Source organism: Equus asinus, chromosome 10 (assembly GCF_041296235.1).
Source record: "Equus asinus isolate D_3611 breed Donkey chromosome 10, EquAss-T2T_v2, whole genome shotgun sequence".
NCBI lineage: Eukaryota > Metazoa > Chordata > Mammalia > Perissodactyla > Equidae > Equus > Equus asinus.
In genome coordinates this window covers 17718617-17737700 of record NC_091799.1, presented here as the reverse complement: position 1 = coordinate 17737700, position 19084 = coordinate 17718617, and the positions used below count along the sequence as shown (strand labels likewise).

Sequence of the window (19084 nt, the reverse complement as noted above, 5' to 3'; positions counted from 1 at the left end):
GTGCCTCAACTGGAGTCACAGTGTTTTTGCAATTAATGCGCATCTGATATTGATCCTAATTCATTGTTTTGGCAGTAAATTTCTAAGGGCAAGTAAGGAGAAAGTGATCGTTTTTCTTTCCAGTGTTGAAAGAAAACCTTTTTTTATTAACCAAAGGGAGACTAGCCTCTTGGAGTCACATTGGCTCTAAAATCTTTGACTCTCTGGCTGATCTGAGTCCTATGATGTGGAACAATTCTTTTGTATTCTTTTGGTGTTTGGATTTAGTATGGACTCTGATTATTTCTCCAACTCTTTCAGCTGCTGAATAAGTTAAATTATTAGACAGCTTTGAGAGAGACTGGGAATGATCCATTTTCTTTTTTTATTACCTGTAGAGGAGCACAGGTTAGTCCTGTGGTGAATGGTTTAAGTAGTAGAGAGAGAATCTGCCTTTTTGTAAATAACTGGGCGACAGGAAGACACTCTGCCTCATGAGCCCCCATACCACTTCCTGTTGAAATAGTATCAGTATTAGCTACACACAGAAAAAATAGTGCCGCTGTTTTGCAGAATTAACAAACCCAGAGGAGGATTTGAGGGCCCTTTGGTTTGGTTTGAAATGAAATGCCCATGGGGGCAGGCACTGAAAAACACAACATCAAACTTTGACAGCTGCTTCATGTGACCCACAGGACCAATCTGAGATGCTGGGGTTTGTACAGGAATCAGCTGTGGGTGCTTATCCATGGGTAGTGGATGAACCCGGGGCATGTGACTCCACAAAGCCTCTTGCTAGCTTACAACAGCTTGGGTCAAATTTTTTTTAGAAATGAACCAGCAATTTTCGGCATCTGCCTTGGTTTCAGAAGAAATTGGGACAGTTGAGGAACAATTACTTAAAATGGAAGTGGGCAGAGAAACTGATGGCAGCCAGCCAGGGAAATTTTCTTTGTACAGGGCATGTGAGCAAGAAGCCTGTCCTGGGACAAAAGAAGGGAAGGGTTTTTAAAGAAAGAAGAAGGATGACGGCAACAGCAGTGACTTCGGGAGATGAGGCTTCAGCTGGAGCTATTTATAGCATTGCCTATTTAAGGCGTTTTCATGTGACCAAACAAAATCTTTGTCTTACAACCAATTTAAAACGTAGGTTAGCGCCCAGGCGGCCAATTAGAGGAAGAACTCAAGCTGTGTTACATGTAAACAGTTGTCCCTTTACCTGAGGCTCGTGGGGCTCTGCTAAGGGGCTGGTGTTTAATGAAGGTGAAGATTCTAGAAGATGGCGTGGTTGAGTTTGCTGGCTTAGAGACTTGCGTACGCCCCATCTAGTTTGAGCTTCACTTTGTGAAGTAGGCGAGACAGAGATTTCGCCCCATTTTACAGAGCAAGGAACAGAGGTTCAAAAAGACTGTAAACAACCTCCAAACTCATTTGACCACGGAGGAATTAGACCAGAGAAGGAACTGGAACCATCTTCTGATTCCCATTCCACTCGTCTTTAACTATAGTAGTTGTTTCTGAGGGGACATGAAGACATTTCCCACCTGGGCTTTTGGGAGAACTTGAGAAAGATGAGAGCCATTTAAAACCTCATCTGTTATTCCTAAAATAGGTCTCAAGATTATCCACAGATTATCCTGTCAAAGAATGAGAATCCATCCTGTCCTAATTCTCTCCTTGACCTGAGCAGTGTACATGAGGCAATGTGTTGATTTGAAATAATTGAATGGAAGATCACTAATGTCAAATTGCTATGCTTAATCAAACAGTACTGTTGAATTCTATACCTTTAAATGTTTGGCCATTGTGGCGAAGGTATTTACCAAAATAGCTGGACTTAGATAAGATAATGTACAGAAGAAAGCCTTTTTCATAGAAAAGGAGTAGACATCATTGGGTATAATATAATAGCCATTAGAAAAAGAAAAATGCTATTTGCAGATTAGATTGAATTCATATATTAAACTGATTTTGTTATATTGTTACAAAATGGGTTCCTGGCTCGAAGTAATTATCATCAAATCAACTAGAAGATTTTAAAAAAAGAATTAATTGGTATTTGGAAAGGTGAAGTCAAGTACCCTGATCTAAGACCAAGTAATAAATAAGAATATACCCGAGAGGGCCTGATCTGGAGCTTCCGTTGGGTGAATTCCTTTGATGTTCAGAGTCATGAATTGTTGAAGTCTTCAGAAACCACAGAGGAATGAGAGAAACAAATATTTTGCTGGTATTCATTTCTAGGCCAGCTGAGTGCAGCCATGAGATAAATCCAGAAAACAAAACTGTGCTTACAGAGGACTAGTCTCATTAAACGAAATCTGGGCAAACTTTTCATTTTTAACTATTTCTTCTTATACTAATGTGAATTTGGCAGGGCCAAAGAATTTGGTCTTGGAAGAGTCACCGGCCATCATAGGCCAGCCCCCCACCCAGTGTGGGGAGCATTCCTCCTGCGACGTCCTTCACGGATGGCCATCCAGCCCATTCCATTGTGGACCTACTCAGGGTCATTGTGAGTTCGGTCTTGTGTCAGACTGAAGTCTGTCTGCTTGTATCTGCTGCCCATTTGCCCCAAGTTTACCTTCAGGAGCAAAAGGGAGAAGTGATCCGAGGGCCCTTTAAGTACCTGAAAACAGCTGCCTTATCTTCCTATAATGTCTGCTGCCGCTAGAAACAGTAGGTTTCATCATGCGTTTCTCACATGATATCCTCTCCACAACTTTCACGGTCCCTCATCTGAGGCAGTGTACTATGGGAGTAAAAGTACAGACTTCCCTTGGAAACTACACTATGTGGAAGAAGCCAGTCACAAAAGACTATATATTATATGATCCATTTATGTGAAAGTCCAGAATAGGGAAAGCTATAGAGACAGAAAGTAGATCAGTGGTTCCCTAGGCCTGGGAGGGGATGGGAACAGAGATAGGAAGGTGATAACTAAGAGGTTTGGAGTTTCTTTTTGAGGTGATGCAATGTCCTAATATTGACCATGACAATGGTTGCACATATCTGTGACTATATTAAAAACCAGTGAACTGTACACTTCAGTGGGTGATTTGTATTGTATGCAGACTTTATCTCAATACAACTGTTTTTAAAAACCCAGTACAGGCTTTGTGGTATAATCCTGGGTTCAAATATTGTTTCTGCCGCATGCTAGCTGTGTGGCCTTGAGCAAGATACTCAACCTCTCCAAATCTTGGATTCCTTATCAGAAACGCGGTGGGATGAATACCTACTTCATCAGGTTGTCGTGGGATTGAATTAGATGAAGTATGGTTCAGCCCGGCGGTGTAGTGGTTAAGTTCACACACCCCGCTTTGGCGGCCCAGGGTTCGCAGGTTCAGATCCCGGGCATGGACCTACCCTCTGCTCATCAGGCCATGCTGTGGTGGCATCCCATATACAAAGTAGAGGAAGATTGACACAGATGTTAGCTCAGGGACCATCTTCCTCACCAAAATAAATAAATTAGATGAGGTATATAAAGAGCCTAGTACAGTGTCTGACACAGTGTTCAACACAAAGTGACATTTTTCCCCCATTGAGTTTTTGAAAATAAGTTGCCCAGAAGTGGTCATAATCATCTCCATTTTTTCCCAGGCTGTTTAGGTGTGCAGTGGACTAGAAGGGAGGAGAAGGCCTGAGGACATCGGTAATAAAGGGTGGTTAGCGCTTTGGAAGAGCACAGTCTCCTGTCAGCTAAGAGGGCCTTCCACAGGCTGGGGAGGAGGAATGTGGGTTACGGAAATTCTGGGCCCTATAGGCACTGGGAAGGTTAAAACAAAAAAAGAAGCCCTGGTGGCAGGAGATTTCTAAAAAGCTATCGAGGTGTGGTAGTCACTCTACACATAGGACAGTTTTGGCCCAAATGTTTCCCTGGACGGAAACGGGCCCTTAGGAACTCTGCTCTTGCAAGCCTGTTGCCCCTTTCATCAGCCGTGGATGGTCTTTTCTCAAAGATGGAGTTCTCTTTGAAGTTGTGACAGTGGAAGCTTCAGGCAGAGCTTAGTTCAAACCGTTGGAGGTTATCCCACTAAGCGTGTTACCTTGCAGAAGCGGGACTGAGGCTCAGAGGCCGCGTTGGTTGAAGGCAAAGTCAGCAGCAGAACCCACAATGTTGGCTCTGCCCAGTTTAGCTGACACTCACTGCCTCCTATGGCTGTAGGTACTTCACTAGCCCCTAAAGCTTGCAAGCTTTATATGTACAGTTTCGGACATTGACATATCTGTGCGTAACGCCAGCTCGGCCTCCTAAGCCCCCGATGGTGCTCAGGAAGCAGTGCCGGAAATGAGAGGTACACTCTTCCTCAACATGGGACATAAAAGACTCAACACAATACCTAAAAAACACAGATTGTTGTCTTAAAGATGCACCTTTCTTTAAAGTAAATAAATGAATTACAAGGGTAGGACTTAAGGAGCTTCTCACATGCTTTAAACTCTTGGCGGGGTTTCCAGGAAGCTTGGAAAGGAGGTGAGTCATGCCTCATTTTCCCAGGGTCAAGGGGGAAACTGGAAATGGTGGCTGTCCCTGTTCCTGCTGCTGCTTTGTGACGCTTTCCACATTGTTCCATCCACCCCAGGCCTCCTGCTTTCTTTCCTCCAGCCCTCCCTCCCCTCGTCTGGTGTCTGATGGGACTCCAAAACACAAAGAAAACCATTTACATTGTGTGAGAAAACTCTCAAAACCATTGAAATGCCAGTGGTGGGAGAAAAGAAAAAAAGTGGGCAGAGAGGGTAGTTTAGAGCCCCAAGAATCAGCACAAACTGTGAAGTCCTTGTCTGGAGCTCTACACAATTGAATAGTCCTGTTGATTAAAACCAGCCAGCTACAGCGCCCACCTTCGTCAGCCTGTTGGTTCTTTCCCCATCCCACATGTAAAATGCTACTGTCACCTTTGCTTAATGCCTTTAGATTGAGTCTGAATCCGTAGGACATTAGAGCTAGAAAGGCTTTCAAGGTTTTTCCAGTTCAGTCCCCACGTTTTGCAGCACAGAGAGGTTAAGCAACTTGTCCAGGGTGTACAGAGGCACTAGTAGGGGCATGATAAGGTCCCTGTGGCAGCCCTTAGTGGCGCATTTATAGACACAGTTTACTTTGTTTCTTTTTTCATTCACATCTTGGGTGTGTTCTTCTTGCTAGTCTCTGCTTTAACCTGTTATAAAAGGTAAAGATAGCATCTGGTACATAGTTCCATAGCTAAAAAATGCCTTTTCTGAATTGTTTCTAGGAGCTGGCTTGGTATAAACCAGTTACTCTTACAGAGAATGCTTTACCCCCTGGGCAGCTCTGGTGCGTCTTTGCTGCCGGCAGCTGGTGGGCAGGTCTCACACTTCTGTCCGGCTCTTCTGGGCAATCCTCCCTGAGTACAGAGCAAGCAGCTGGGGAGAGCTCATTCAGACGATCTTAGTTTTAGAGGGCGATCCTGAAATCAGTTTCCAGAAACTGAAAACAGTTAGGGTTCCTTTATTAATAAATCTACTGGTTTGCCTTTTCGTGTGGGAGAAGGAAGGGCATGAATAAGGATAAAGTGGCTGCAGCAAGCAGGGTGAATGTGTGCCGATGGTTTGGCTCCCACTGATCAATTTTGGGTTGGTTGAGAAATTTTCAGTCATTTTAGGTGATTGGGTATTTACATGCTGGCCTCAATACCATATTCTCCACCTCCCCCTTACACTTGGCATATGTCTAATCTGAAGGAGAATCATGGTCTCGAAAGAGAAGAAAAAGAAGAGAAATTAACGCTGTTCTGTGCAGTCTCTTGCTTCTGCAGAACTTTAATTTACATGTCACAGCTCAAAATCCTAAACTTAAAATTGGATTAATTTTATACACTCCTCACTTTGTTTTAGGGAAAAGAAAAAGACATCTTTGTTAGTTGGCATTGACCTTGAACTTGGACCCTCAGTGAGGACTGGCTTTCACCAGCAGTAAGCAGAAGCCATCAAGAGACTGAGTGTTTTCTCTGGAGTGCGCTTCTTTCCTCTTTCTTTTCCATGGTCACAGGCATTTCCTTTAGGGAGTTTTTGCTGAAGCTAGATGTTCTGGTTTTACTTCCTAAAATGGAAATAGATTAGGGGATTTCACCTTTCTGTCACCGCAGTTTTGTCATCTTCAATGCCTTGGTCTCATTTGTGCCAAATGAGGCGAGTGCCTGGCTCTTCTTCATTGTGTAATTGTGTGCTGAGTCACCAACAAGAAGGCGTTTAACAGTCCTGCCTTCCATCCTGAAACCTCGGCTGCCAGAGGGCGGTGCTGGACAGCATCTGGGATCCAGGCATTAAGTTCCCAGGTTGGTCCATTTCAGAGAAGGGTAGTCCCTGCCACAGTTGTGCCTCTGAAATAGCAAATCGCTACCATGTATCAGTGTATAAATGAGATCCTTGAAACTCTTTTGCTCTTGTACTGTCCTAAAAGAATTTAAAAAAACAATTTACTCCCTTGCACTTTTTTTTTTTTTGAGGAAGATTAGCCCTGAGCTACCATCTGTGCCCATCTTCCTCTACTTTCTTTGTGGGACGACTGCCACAGCATGGCTTGACAAGTGGTGCGTAGGTCCACAGCCGGGATCTGAACCGGCGAACCCTGGGCCGCTGAAGTGGAACGTGTGAACTTAACTGCTGTGCCACTGGGCCGGCCCCTCCCTTGCACATTTTTAAGTTGACATAAAAAACTTTTTTCTTAAGTTTAATAGCTGCAGAGGATTTAATTTTTGGCATACTGTATATCTGCTTTATATGTTTTTGTTGGTTTGGGTTTTGGTCAAAACTTTAGAGTTTTGTAGATTTGACTCATTCCGTTTATGGAAAATGCCCTCGATATAACTTAATTGGCCCAGCCAGTCCTCATTATTAAATCAGTCCAACTTTCTGTCAGATAAATCTGGCTTCATTTTTCAGTTAAAAAAATGCGTAAATAATATTCCCTCTAGCAGCATCTCTTCTGAATGTTATAATAATTCTAAGATGGGTAGTAGGTAGATAAACTGGTGGTCGTGTGACATGGGGCATTACCTGGAGTCGGTTGTGAGAGCTCAGGTCTCTATTTTGTAGATTCTTGGAAGAGTGGGTTATTTCTGCGGGTGATTAGCCTCGTCTCAACCAGGTTGTGTTGATGTTTATAAGCTACACTTAGAGGACGGCTATACTGGCCAGCCCTGTCTCTGGATACGGGTGGTCCCTCGTACCCAAGAAAGCTAAGTGTGGTAGGGCTGTATTAGAGTAATTGCATGTAACCCAAAAGAAACTAATGGTCTATCACAGACTGCTGGTTTAGGGGATGCTGTGGTGTAAGGAAAGAGATGTACTGTGTTAACCTACAAGAAAATCAAAGATACAAGAAAAGTACTTTAAAATGAAAATATTGGCAAAGTATGCAATTGAACAAATTTTCGTTGATCTCTGTCTTAGGTGCTGGTCAGGGGAGATTTAAGGATAAATAAGGCATGGTCTCTTCTTCACCTTTCCTTTTTACTTCCTTTCTTCTGCTTACTTTGGGTTTCGTTTGTTCTTTTCTGATTTCTGAGGTCATTGATTTGAGATCTTCTCTATTACAGGCATTCCCGTCTATTTACCACTTTGGTTGCATTCCACAAATTTTGATATGCTGTACTTTCATACCATTCAAAATACTTTCTAATTTCTCTTTGGATTTCTTCTTTGACACATGGGTTATTTAGAATTGTGTTATTTAATTTCCAAATATCTAGATATTTTCCAGGTATCTTTTGTTTTTGATTTCTAATTTAATTCCACTGTGGTCAAAAACCGTATTTTGTACAAGTTGAATCCTTTTAAATTTAGTGAGATTTGTTTTATAGGCCGGAATATGTTCTGTGTGTACTTGAAAAGAATGTATATTCTACTCTTGTTGGGTGAGGTGTTTTGTAAATGTCAGTTAGGTCAAGTTGGTCGATAGTGTTGTTCAGGTCTTGTGTCCTTACTGATTTTCTGTCTACTGACTCTACCAGTTGAGAGAAGGGTGTTAAGATCTCTGACTACACTGTGGATTGGTCTCATTTTCCTTGCAGTTGTATTGGTTTTTGCCTCATGTATTTTGAACCTCTGTGATTTGGTACAAAAACATTTAGGATTGTTATGCCCTCTTGATGAATTGGCCCCTTTATCATTATGAAATGACCATGATAATATCCTTTGCTCTGAAACCTACTTTGTCTGATTAATATACCCACTCCAGTTTTCTTTTGATTAATATAAACATGGTGTATCTTTTCCTATCCTTTTACTTTTAACCTATTTGTGTCTTTATATTTAAAGTGTTTCTTATGGGCAACATATAGCTAGATCTTACTTTTTTTTTTTTTATCCAATATGACAATCTCTACCTTTTAATTGGGATGTTTAGACCATTTATACCTACTGTTGTTATTGATTTGATTAGGTTTAAGTCTACCATCTTATTTATTTATTATTTATTTATTTATTTCTGAGGAAGCTTAGCCCTGAGCTAACTTTTGTTGCCAATTTTCCTCTTTTTTTTTGCTTGAGGAAGATTAGCCCTGAGCTAACATCTGTGCCAGTCTTCCTCCACTTTTTATGTGGGTTGCCACCACAGCATGGCTGATGAGTGGTGTAGGTCCACACTCAGGATCCAAACCCACAAACCCAGGCCGCTGAAGGGGAGCATGCTAGGCTTAAACCACTTTGGCACAGGGCTGGCCCCAATAGAGCAAATTTTTTTTTTTTTTTTTGCTGAGGGAGGTTCTCCTGAGCTAACCTCCACTGCCAACCTTCCTCTTCTTGTTTGTGAGCTGCTGCCATGGCATAGCCACTGACAGAGGGGTGATGCAGGCCCATGCCCGGGAACCAAACCTGGGCCACTGAAGCAGATCAAGCCGAACTTACCCACTAAGCCACCGTGGCTGGCCCTTGGTAATTGTTTTTTATGTGTCCCTTCTGTTCCTTGTTCCCATTTTCTCAGAGTATCCAAGAATTCTACTCAATTCTGATACTATCTACCTGGAGATAGAATCAAATTCCACAGGTCACACAAGGCTGCCCCCCACTTCAGACACCAGTCGCAAGCTCAAGTTGTTGCCTGTGCTTCTGACCAACTGGTTACAAACTGGAGGTTCCAATGGCCCCCTCCAGCTCAGGATGCCAATCCTAAGCCCAGCTCATTACCTGTACTTCCGACCAAGTGGCTCTAAATCAGAGGTTCCCACGACCCCCACCTTAGGTTCAATTAATTTGCTAGAACAGCCCCCAGAACTCAAGAAAATCTGTTTACTCACTAAATTACTGATTTATTACAAAGGATATTAAAGAGTATGAATCAACAGCTGGATGAAGAGATACATAGGGTGAGATCCCAAACAAAGGAGCTTCTGTCCTTATGGAGCTTGGTGCCCAGCACAGTGGCATGTGAAACCATTCTGGTTCCCCAACATGTAAGCTCTCCAGAAAGAAGGTGCGATGAGCTGTCCTTTTGGGTGTTTATGGAGCCTTCATTACTTACTCATGATTGATTAAGTCATTGGCCATTGGCAACTGATTCAACCTCAAGCCCCCCTCCACTCCCCGGAAATCAGTGGGTGGAACTGAAGTTCCAATTTGATCACATGGCTGGTTCTCCTGGCAATCGGCCCCCACCCTTGGGTGGGGTCCAAAACTCATCTTCATTAACATAAGCAAGTCACCTTTCACCTTTATGGCCCTGAAGCATTTTCAGGAACTGAGGCCAAGAGACCAACTATTTTGACAAAAGATGCTCCCATTTCTCTTATTGCTCAGGAAATGCCAAGGGTTTTTGGAGCTGTGGATGAAGACCAGTATATCTGAGAAATATATTTCAATCATCTGAATGACCAAATATCGCAACTTTCTTTTCTCTCCTCCCAGCCTTTGTGCTGTGGTTCTCATAAATTTTTACTTCTACACATGTTATAAACCTGATACTGAACCTCTTAATCTCAAATTTGTGTGCCCAATGCACAGTAAGCCAATCACTGAGACATCAGTGCTTGGAGATAGAGAAAGTTTTACTCAAATTGGCCAAAAGAGAAGCTGGGAGCATGGGTTCTCAAATCTGCCTTAAGACAAGCAAGCAGGGGGTCTTATAGAGCTAAGGAATGTGGCAGGAGGAGTTTTGAGAAACAAAGGGGTAATCCTGTCTCTTTCACTCCTGATGAGCTTCTGGGCAATCTGACTTCTGGGGCCAAGAGTGGCTGGGGGTTGGTTTTCTCGTGATCCTTGAAGGTATTCTCTTTCTTCTATAAATCAAGCTCATAAATCCTTGTGACCTTTGAGTTACCTCTCAGGTTAAACAAGAAAACAGCGAATTGACCAGATTAACTTTTCATAACAAGGTCAAAAGGTAATCTTATTGAATGTTTACAGCCACTGTCAGGTACCTGGTTTCAAACCGACAATACATTGTTTTAAACAGTCACTTATCTTTTAAAGAGACTTAAATAATAAGAAAAAAGTCCTTTATATTTACCCACCCAGTTAGCATTTCTGGTGTTCTTCATTCCTTTGTGTAGATTCAGATCTTCATCTGGTTCCATTTTTCCTTCTCCCTGAAGGATTCCTTTAACATTTCTTGTAATGCAGATCTGCTGGTGTTAAATTCTTTCAGGTCTTGTATGTCTGAAAAGTCTTTGTTTTGCCTTCCTTTTGGAAGGTATTTTTCTGGGTGTAGAATTCTGGGTTAACAGTTTCTGACTGGAAGTCCCCTGTCATTCTTATCTTTGTTCCTCTGTATGTAATGGGTCTTTTTTTTTTAATAGTTGCTTTTAAGATTTTCCTCTTTGTCACTGGTTTTCAGAAATTTAATGTGATGTGCCTAAGTGTAGCTGTTTTGTTTTTGTTTTTGTTTTTTAATGTTTCTTATACTTGAGGTTAGTTGAGCTTCTTGGATCTCTGGACTTGTAGTTTTCAATAAATTTAGGCAAAAATCTGGCCATTGTTTCTTAAAGTATTTTTTCTGTCCCCACCTTCCTGGACTCTGGTTATGTGTATGTTAGCCTGTTAGTGGTTCTCCCACAGTTCACTGATGCTCTGCTCATTTATTTTGTTTTTTCTCTGTGTGTTTCATTTTGGAAAGTTTCTATTACTGTGTCTTCAAGTTCATTAATCTTTTCTTCTGCATTGTCTAATCTGCTGTTAAAACCTTCCAACAACTAGGACCCACAACTAAAATATGCAAGTATGTACTGGGGGGATTTGGGGAGAAAAAGCAGAAAGAAAAAAAAAGAAGATTGGCAACAGTTGTTATCTCAGGTGCCAATCTTTAAAAATAGAACAAAACAAAAAAACCATCCAGTGAATTTTTCATTCAGACATTGTAGTTTTCATCTAGAGTGTCGGTACTATCTCTATTTAACATGCTTGATCTTTGCATTAGCTTCTTGAGCATCTGGAATACAATTATGACTTTTAATATCCTTATGTATGAATTTTATTATATATGTCGTTTCTGAATCAGTTTCAGTTGATTGATTTCTATCCTCATTATGGGTCATCTTTTCCTGTTTCCTTGCATTCCTCTTAATTTTTTATTGGCTCTTATCTTGTTGGTTCCTGGATATTTTTTGTATTCCTATAAATGTTCTTGAGCTTTATTCTGGGGTGCAGTTAAAGTTTTTGGAAACAGTCTGTTTCAGGGCTTGGTTTTTAAAGCTTTGTTAGGCAGGGCAAGAACAACATTTAGTCAAAGACTAGTTTTGCCCCGCTATTGAGGCAAAACCTGAGTACCCTTCCTGAACCTCCCTCTGTTATGAGGTTTTCCGCTCTGGCTGGTGGAAGCAGGAACTGTTCTTAGTGCTATGGTGCCTTGGCTGGTTCCATTCCCACCCTCGGGCAGTCTCCTCGCACACTTGTGCTGTGACTCTAGAGGGCCTGTGCAGCCTGCTCCTCTCTAGTACTCTGTCCTGCGAACTCTAGCTGCCTGGACCTCCCTGGACTCCCAGCTCCATCTCTTCAACATGAGGAGACTGCTGGGCTCTGCCTGAGTGCCCACCCTCTGTACCATAGCCTGGAAACTCCAGCCGGGAAGCTGGGGCAATCATGGGGCTCACCTCATTTGTATAGCTCTCAGGGGCCACTGTTCTTTGTTGCCTGACGTCCAAACCAGTGTTTCGTATATTTTATCTGGACATTTAATTGCTGTTGGCAGGAAGGTGAAGTGGTCCCTGCTACTCCATCTTGGCTGGAACCCCCTGAGTTCATAACTGAGATTTCTCTTAAGTTTGTAGATGGGGGCCCAAAACATCACCATCTCCTCCATTTCACCAGACTTTCAGGGCCTCAAAACAAGATTCATGTTCATGAAAGGGTTCCTTATTTCCTTAGGGTTTCTGGCTCTGGACTGGCTTTTCTGTCGTATTGAAACTGCTTAGTTGCTAAGTGGCCCCTGCTCTCACTAGCTGTCGGCAACGAGCTGTTGGCAACCTAGGTACACTGAGACTTGCGAATTGAAAAAAAACAAAAACAAAAGATTACCAGCATAATTAAGGGCAGACTACAAATAAAGGATAATTAAGACAGTGCCCAAAGCAAAAAACTACTTAGTTGCATGAACTCACAATCATTTTCTAGATAACGATAATAAAATACCTAGTAGCTATTGAGTGCTCTGTACTATTCTAAGAGTTTTCTATATTATATAGTTCAGTCCTTAACCAACACTTTGAAGTAGCAATATGGTTCTGTTACCACCCCCATTTTGCTCATAAGGATATTAAAGCACAGAGAGCTAAAGTGGCTTGACCAAGATCACACAGCTAGTAAGTGATGGCAGGATTCATACCTGAGCTCTGGCTCCACAGATCATACATTTAATCAGCACACAAAACAGCTTCTAGATAAGGTTGTTCTGTATATCCAGTGAAGGCAGCTGATGCAGGCTCCTGCAGCTTTGGAACAAGCATTAGGAAGCCCTAGCTTGGCTATCTTGCTTTCTATTCTCATGTTTTCTTTTTAAATAGTTGTTGTATGTATGTATATATGCTTGCATGCCTGTTCATGGGTGCTCATGATTCAGTTTCACAAGATATGAAGATATTCACTGAAAAAAAATCTCCCGTCTGCCTTTCTCTTCTCAAACCCCCAAGTGCCCTCCCTGCCCCAAACCATCTCTTCAATTTTAGTGTCTTTCCAGAAATATTCTTCACATATACGAGCTTAGAAATAAATGGCACCATTCTATCCCCTTTCTTCTGCACCTTGATTTTTTTCATTTAACAAGATATTTTCAAGTCATTCCATAATAGTATGTATAGAGCTGCCTTATTCTTTTTAACAGCTGCACAGGGTTCCACTGCATGGGTGTGCCATGATTTATGAACCCACTCCCCTTTTAAAGGACTTTAAGTTATTTTCAAACTTGTCGTATTATAAAGAAGGCTGCAAAAACTATCCTTGTATTTTATCACATATCTGTATCACATATATATCATATCTGTGTATTTGTGATTTCCCACATGTGCAAATATATCTGCAGGATAAATTGCTAGAAGTGGCATTGCCACGTCCAAGGGCTTGTGCTTTGGAAGAGTCAGTGGCTGTGACTAGACTGCTCCTCAGAGAGGTTGTGCTGGTTTACACTCTCATGGCAGCAGATCAGGGCGTTTGTCTAGCCATATGGTCCCCAAACAGTTTATTAAACTTTTTTCATGCTTGTGTTGTTAAAATAATGTTATGAACACCGCATCAAAGGGCCACCTTTTTGAGAGATGAGTAGTTGGTCACTGCATTTGTCTGCCAGTAAATTAACAGATGACCGAAGCTTAATTCCCTTTTGTTCATCATTCACTCAGTTCAGTCTACAGACTTCATCTGTGCCTGTCCTGGATACTAGGGGTAGAATGATCTGTGACTTTGTCCCTGTCCCCAGGCAGCTCATCGTGGAGAGGCAGACACAGAAGTAGCTATGGTATGGCGTGCCTTATGTTACACATGGATGGAGAGAATGGGATAATGGAACAAAGAAAAGTGTTGCTAGATGTCTTAGGAAGTGTTTCCAGGCACTCTTAATCATGTTAAACTTGATGGTGAATGTCATCCTGGAAACAAGCCAGGTGGCGAGGACGAAGTTGGGCTCCTGCAGACAAGCCAGCTGGGCCTGGATTCTGTGAGACTGGAAGCTTGTCTGGAGGTGGCGCCTCCCTGCAGAACTGCCGGCTGCACGCAGGGAATCGGCCGCCTGTGATTGGAGGGATGTTGCCGGTCGGGATAACGAACTTGGTAGTGTCGGCAGAGGTGATTGGCCGCGCCCTGCTGCAGTGAGAATGCAGAGTGGATGCTGGAGTCCTCGCTCGTGTGATGACCATTAGTTGAGCGAGGACAGCTGAATAATTGGGAGCTTGAAGTTGCTTCTGTCTCGGGGAGAGGTCTTTTGGGCTACTGCTTTTTCCTCTTTTAAAAAAGCCAAGCGTTTGATCACCGTTGACCTGCAGAAGTGAGTTTGTATCGAAGAAGCTCCAGCTGCTCTTTCCTGATTGCCAGCAACCCGGCGGGGCTCTCTTAGTGTGAGCTACTTCTCAGGCCGGGCACGACAGCAGTGCTAGCCAATTTGAAAAAGCAAGGAACAGCCACTGCATGCAGAGCTTCCAGCCTTCCAGCCCCCCAGGCTAGTCTTCCAAGCAGCTGAGTAGCCAGTGACCCTTGGTATTGTGGTCACATCCCTCCTCCAAAGTGAACAGTCACCGTTGCGCCGTGTGGAGGAAGCCGTGATGTTGCAGATGCTGTGGGATTTTCTGTCAAGCTTTCTCCCCAGGGCTGGGTGCCACGGCTCCAGGGAGGGGACCGATGAGGAAGTCAGAGGCACCCCAGCTCCTGCTCGGGGAGACCAGATGCCAAGCTTTTTGGGGAAACAGGACGGAAGGGCTGAGGCCACGGAAAAGAGACCCACCATTTTGCTGGTGGTCGGACCTGCAGAGCAGTTTCCTAAGGTAATGGCAACCTCAAGAGGACCACCTGGTTTAGGGGCTGGGCTGGGATCACTGTCCTGGAGAAAACTGGAGCCGGGGAGGAAGAGAGACTCATAAATCAATCGTTTTGGTCTTGGAGACTGGGGAGAAATGTTAGACAATGAGGAAGCCCAAATCTTCAGTCCACAGTCTTTCTGTGGCCACTGTAAAAAGCTTTATTATCCTATTATGACCACTTCAGTGTGACCGTTTGGGGAAGGAAGGTTGAATGCAATTATCTCCGCATTTGTCAGTTTGGCCCCAGAAAGCCATTTGAAAGGAGGGGACAAACGATTACAGTGTGTCTTATGTCTTAGTGTATCCAAACAATGCAGGGGGAACCAAACTAAGCGGGCAACAGAGTGACCCTCCAGAGTTGAACCCAGCTGCCTGGAGGTGGGAGGGCCAGCCTGTCCTGCAGCCCAGAGGTCATACCCCTTGCCCAGCGGGCGGAGGACCCCGCTTACCTTTGGTCTGGGAGGAAGAGGGGGTGGTCAGAGGAGAGGCTGGAGCCCCTCTTGGGTCTGCGGGTCTGCTGAGTGCTAGGGCCTTCCGTCTGTCTCTTGCCGTGAGCGTGGGTTGTCTCATCTGATCCTCACAGGGGCCAAGGCGTAATACGCCCATTTCATAGATGAGGAAACTGAAGTACAGAAAGGCTAAGTGATTTGCCCAGGGTTAAACCAGTGAGGAGGGTAGAGCTGAGGTGTCACCCCTAATCTGTCTGGAACTTTGCCCTGATTGCCTCACTGTCGCGTAAGAAGGCAGTCCTTAACGGGACCAGTCGAGTTCTGGGTTTGAACAGAAAGTGCCGTTTGGCAGAGATTTCTCCTGCCTGCGGCAGGAGTGACCTTTTTCACCTCCTGAGGTTTGGTTATTTTGAATCTTTTCTCCTTTCTCAGGATAAAAATCAACTGGAGAAGGGAAGGAGATTCTGCCCTGTGTCTGGCACATTGTAGAGTCCCAAAAGATGTTTGCTGAATTGCTACATTTAAGAAAGAAATGTTTATTTTTCCTTTGCTAAGTGGGAGGGCCTTGTGATGCAACAACTTTTGCAGTGTGTTAAATTGAAGCCTTCGGGAGAATCCTTAGTCTGTGATGGGCTCCTCCCGGGCGGCAGGGGTCTCAGAGTCTGTCTTATGGCTGACCTGTGCTTTGAGAGGTGTCACTTTCTACCCTTCAATCATTTTAAACGGTCTCAGAAGTGACGATGGCGCTCTCTTTTGTGAGGAACTTTTATCTACTGACCTGCTTGCCTTATTGCCAAGGGAATAAGGGGTTGGCTGGCTCCCCTTTAAATTCACCTACTTTTGACTTTAATAATTAACTGCCCCATTTCCCAGACTTGGGCGGCACCTTTCGCCAGCCCTCCCCCAAGGGTGGCCACGTGTCCGGACTTTCTGATCCCAACAGCATAGTTCTTGGCCTGCAGAATCAGGAGCTGTGGGGGCTCAAGTTGAGACCCACACCTTCCGGTGGCACTTTTTCCCAAAAGAGAGACAGATCAGCTGGCTGAGGGTGGGGGAGCCCAAAGAGGGAGCTCCATCACCGGTTTAGTTTGAAGCAAGAAAGAAAGCACGTCTGGGCAGTGTGGACTCTGCAAAAGCAGATAAACCGAGAATTGCAAGAGTGTCCGTTTCCAGGGCAGCTACTTTGAAGGTGGGGTTTGGGGTTTGTGGTCATTGGCCGGTGGGGCCTGGCCTCGCCTGTTCTCTCAGGAAGAGGCTTCCAAAACATTCTGGAAACCTCGAGAAGTTCACTTTGGTTCTCAGGCTTCTCACTTTCCCATCATCATGACTTTGTTTTCTCTCACTTCCCCCGTTTAAATATGTCTGCTTGTGAGGCAGGTTCCTGCGGCCTTTTATTCTAGAAACTGCTCCGGTGTTTCCCTTTATCTTTGTCTCAGAGTTAACCCACAGTTGGAGAAGAAAGCTGTTACTCCAGAGTGGGAGGTGCCCTCAGCGGCATTCAAGCCTCAAATCTTGAGGGGCTGTCTTAGAAGCTCAGAGAATTTTGTTCATTGTGTGTCTAATTGCCAAGTGTAGGCAGGTTTCACTGGAAACTGGCTACATCGGGCTGTCATGGCAACGTGATCATCAAATGACACTGCAGCCCCAGCAGCAAATGAGGTTTGAGAGCCTTACGGTGGGTGGGGCTAGAACAACCGGATGCTGGCGGGGCTCCTTGGCATATTAATATTTTTGGCTTGGTCTGAGTCATTGCAGCAGAGGGGGCAATAGTTTACAACCTAATGCCACACTCCCAAAGGCACTGTACCTGTCCTTACTCATGCTATTCCAGCGCTTACAGGAAGCACCTGCTTTTTTGGCATGAAACAGAATAGAACAAGGAAAGCTTGAAAGGGCATTGGCCGATTTGAGAGTGAGAAGATGTTCGTGAGAGGAACTGCTACTTTACAGATTAAATGAAATCCAACACCGCTAAATTTTGCGGAATCTAGAGTTGCCGTCATTGTTCCTGAATACTAGTTGCTACAGGAATGGACGTCAGAAGAGAGGAAACAAAAGTAGATCTGTGTCACAAAAGCAGAATAAGAGAGCAGAGAAGAATAGTAGCTAGCAGGAGGGGGAGAGACAGTACGTGACGCCGGGATGTTGAAGAACCCTGTGCTGGAGTGAAACATCAGGATCGCACCACGAGCCCAGCTCTCGTCTGCTTCTTATTTGTGTCTCATATATGGGTTCAGAAGCTGTAACAGATCCTGGTTTTGTTGGTTTTTTAGCTAAGGCTAAGCCTAGACTCGCTCAGGCCGCACCTTTCCCGTGCACCTGCCGTCATCCCACGTGCCATGTTGCTTACTGTAATTCTCAGTGTCAGGCCGTAGACGGTCTTTGGAAACTGAGTTCTAAGATCTCTTTGGCCGTGTTGAGTTTGGATGTTATTTTAAGTGGCGTTGTAACAAGAGCCGGGCCCTGGGTGAGGCTTAACATGTCTCCAGGTGTTGGGCCCTGGGCACACCAGGTGACCTCTCCTGGCCTGTCTGACCATCTCCGAGACGGAGGGATGACCCCAGAGCCCCTGTGCGCCCGCTGCCGTGATTCCAGGGGTGGAGATTTGCCTTGGACACTAGGTGCCTCAACATTGGCTGTTGGGAAGAATTCCCAGTTGTGTGTGAAAATGGAGTTCTGCGTGACTTGTGAAAGCAGAAGGACAGGTGGTTTAAATAAATAATCAAACGTCAATTCAAGTTAGTCCAGTGAAGACATTCTGTTGGACTCCGTCACAGTTGCAAAATAGAATTGTTGGAACCCTTTTTTAAATTAACACTGGAATAGAATTAACGTTAACATTGTAACGTAACATCCTGCCAAGCACAAGCAGACCTTTTCAGAGAACATACCCTGACCCCCTGGGTCTGCTGAGTGGTGAGCTTTGTTACAATCCAGGAGATTCCATTCTGTTTTCTCTAGAATACAGTTGTTCTTATTGGATAATGCTTTAATAATTTTTCCTTAGAATATAGAATATAGGTTTCACTTTTATTTGGTATTATTTTCAAATCTCTGCCCAGATTTGTTTTGTAAATACATCATAAAACTCGAGAGTACAAAAAAAATTCACTGGTACAGTTATGTTTACCAAAATTATCTGAAAAATATAGTTTATTAGGAAATGAGCATTGCTAGTTGAACAACTTATTTATTCAGTCAAAATACTTGCCATTTTGTATGGGACTGACACAGGCATCAGTGAAATGAGATACTTCAACAGACCTGTGTAGCTTATTATTGTTTCAGAAGCAAACGTGAATAACTTAAGAAAGGAAGGTCAGCATGACAATACAGTATCTTCTGGGGTGGATAAAGTGCCCTGAAGACTATTTGCAGACACTGAGAACAAACCTGAGGTCTTCATTAGCAGTGGTCGTGTCATTCATTCAGAAACTGCTTATATCAGGCACCTTCCGTGATCAAGGCCTGGGCTTCCTGCAGGCAAGGAGGTACAAAGGTTCAAAACAATAGCCTCCTGCTTTCAGGGACCCCAACAGTAGAGATAAGATGTGTGTAAAAATAGCCCCAAAGCAGAACATTCTGGATTGGGCGGCTTAAGAGACAGCTGACTATCCTGGATGTATGTGGAGGCTGAGCAGGAGCCTGCCTGGATGACCCTGAGCTGCCTCAGGATCCCTCGTGGGACCCACCCTAGTG

The 19084-nt window shown here is 44.0% G+C and overlaps 1 protein-coding gene across 4 annotated transcripts in view; it reads left to right on the top strand.

The window, feature by feature from the left end:
- The window catches only part of SLC25A25 (solute carrier family 25 member 25), a 33100-nt gene that overhangs the window by 1889 nt on the left and 12127 nt on the right, over nt 1-19084 (top strand). The window contains exon 1 of one of the 4 annotated variants that reach the window (XM_014863621.3): nt 14118-14900. The exons of 2 other annotated variants lie outside the window; for them this stretch is intronic. In XM_014863621.3, the coding sequence (XP_014719107.1) occupies nt 14682-14900 (219 nt within the window). In that variant the 5' untranslated portion in view covers nt 14118-14681. Of the gene's footprint in view, nt 1-14117; nt 14901-19084 lie in introns of those variants that run through there. One more of the 4 variants, XM_044778689.2, reaches the window with a different exon arrangement.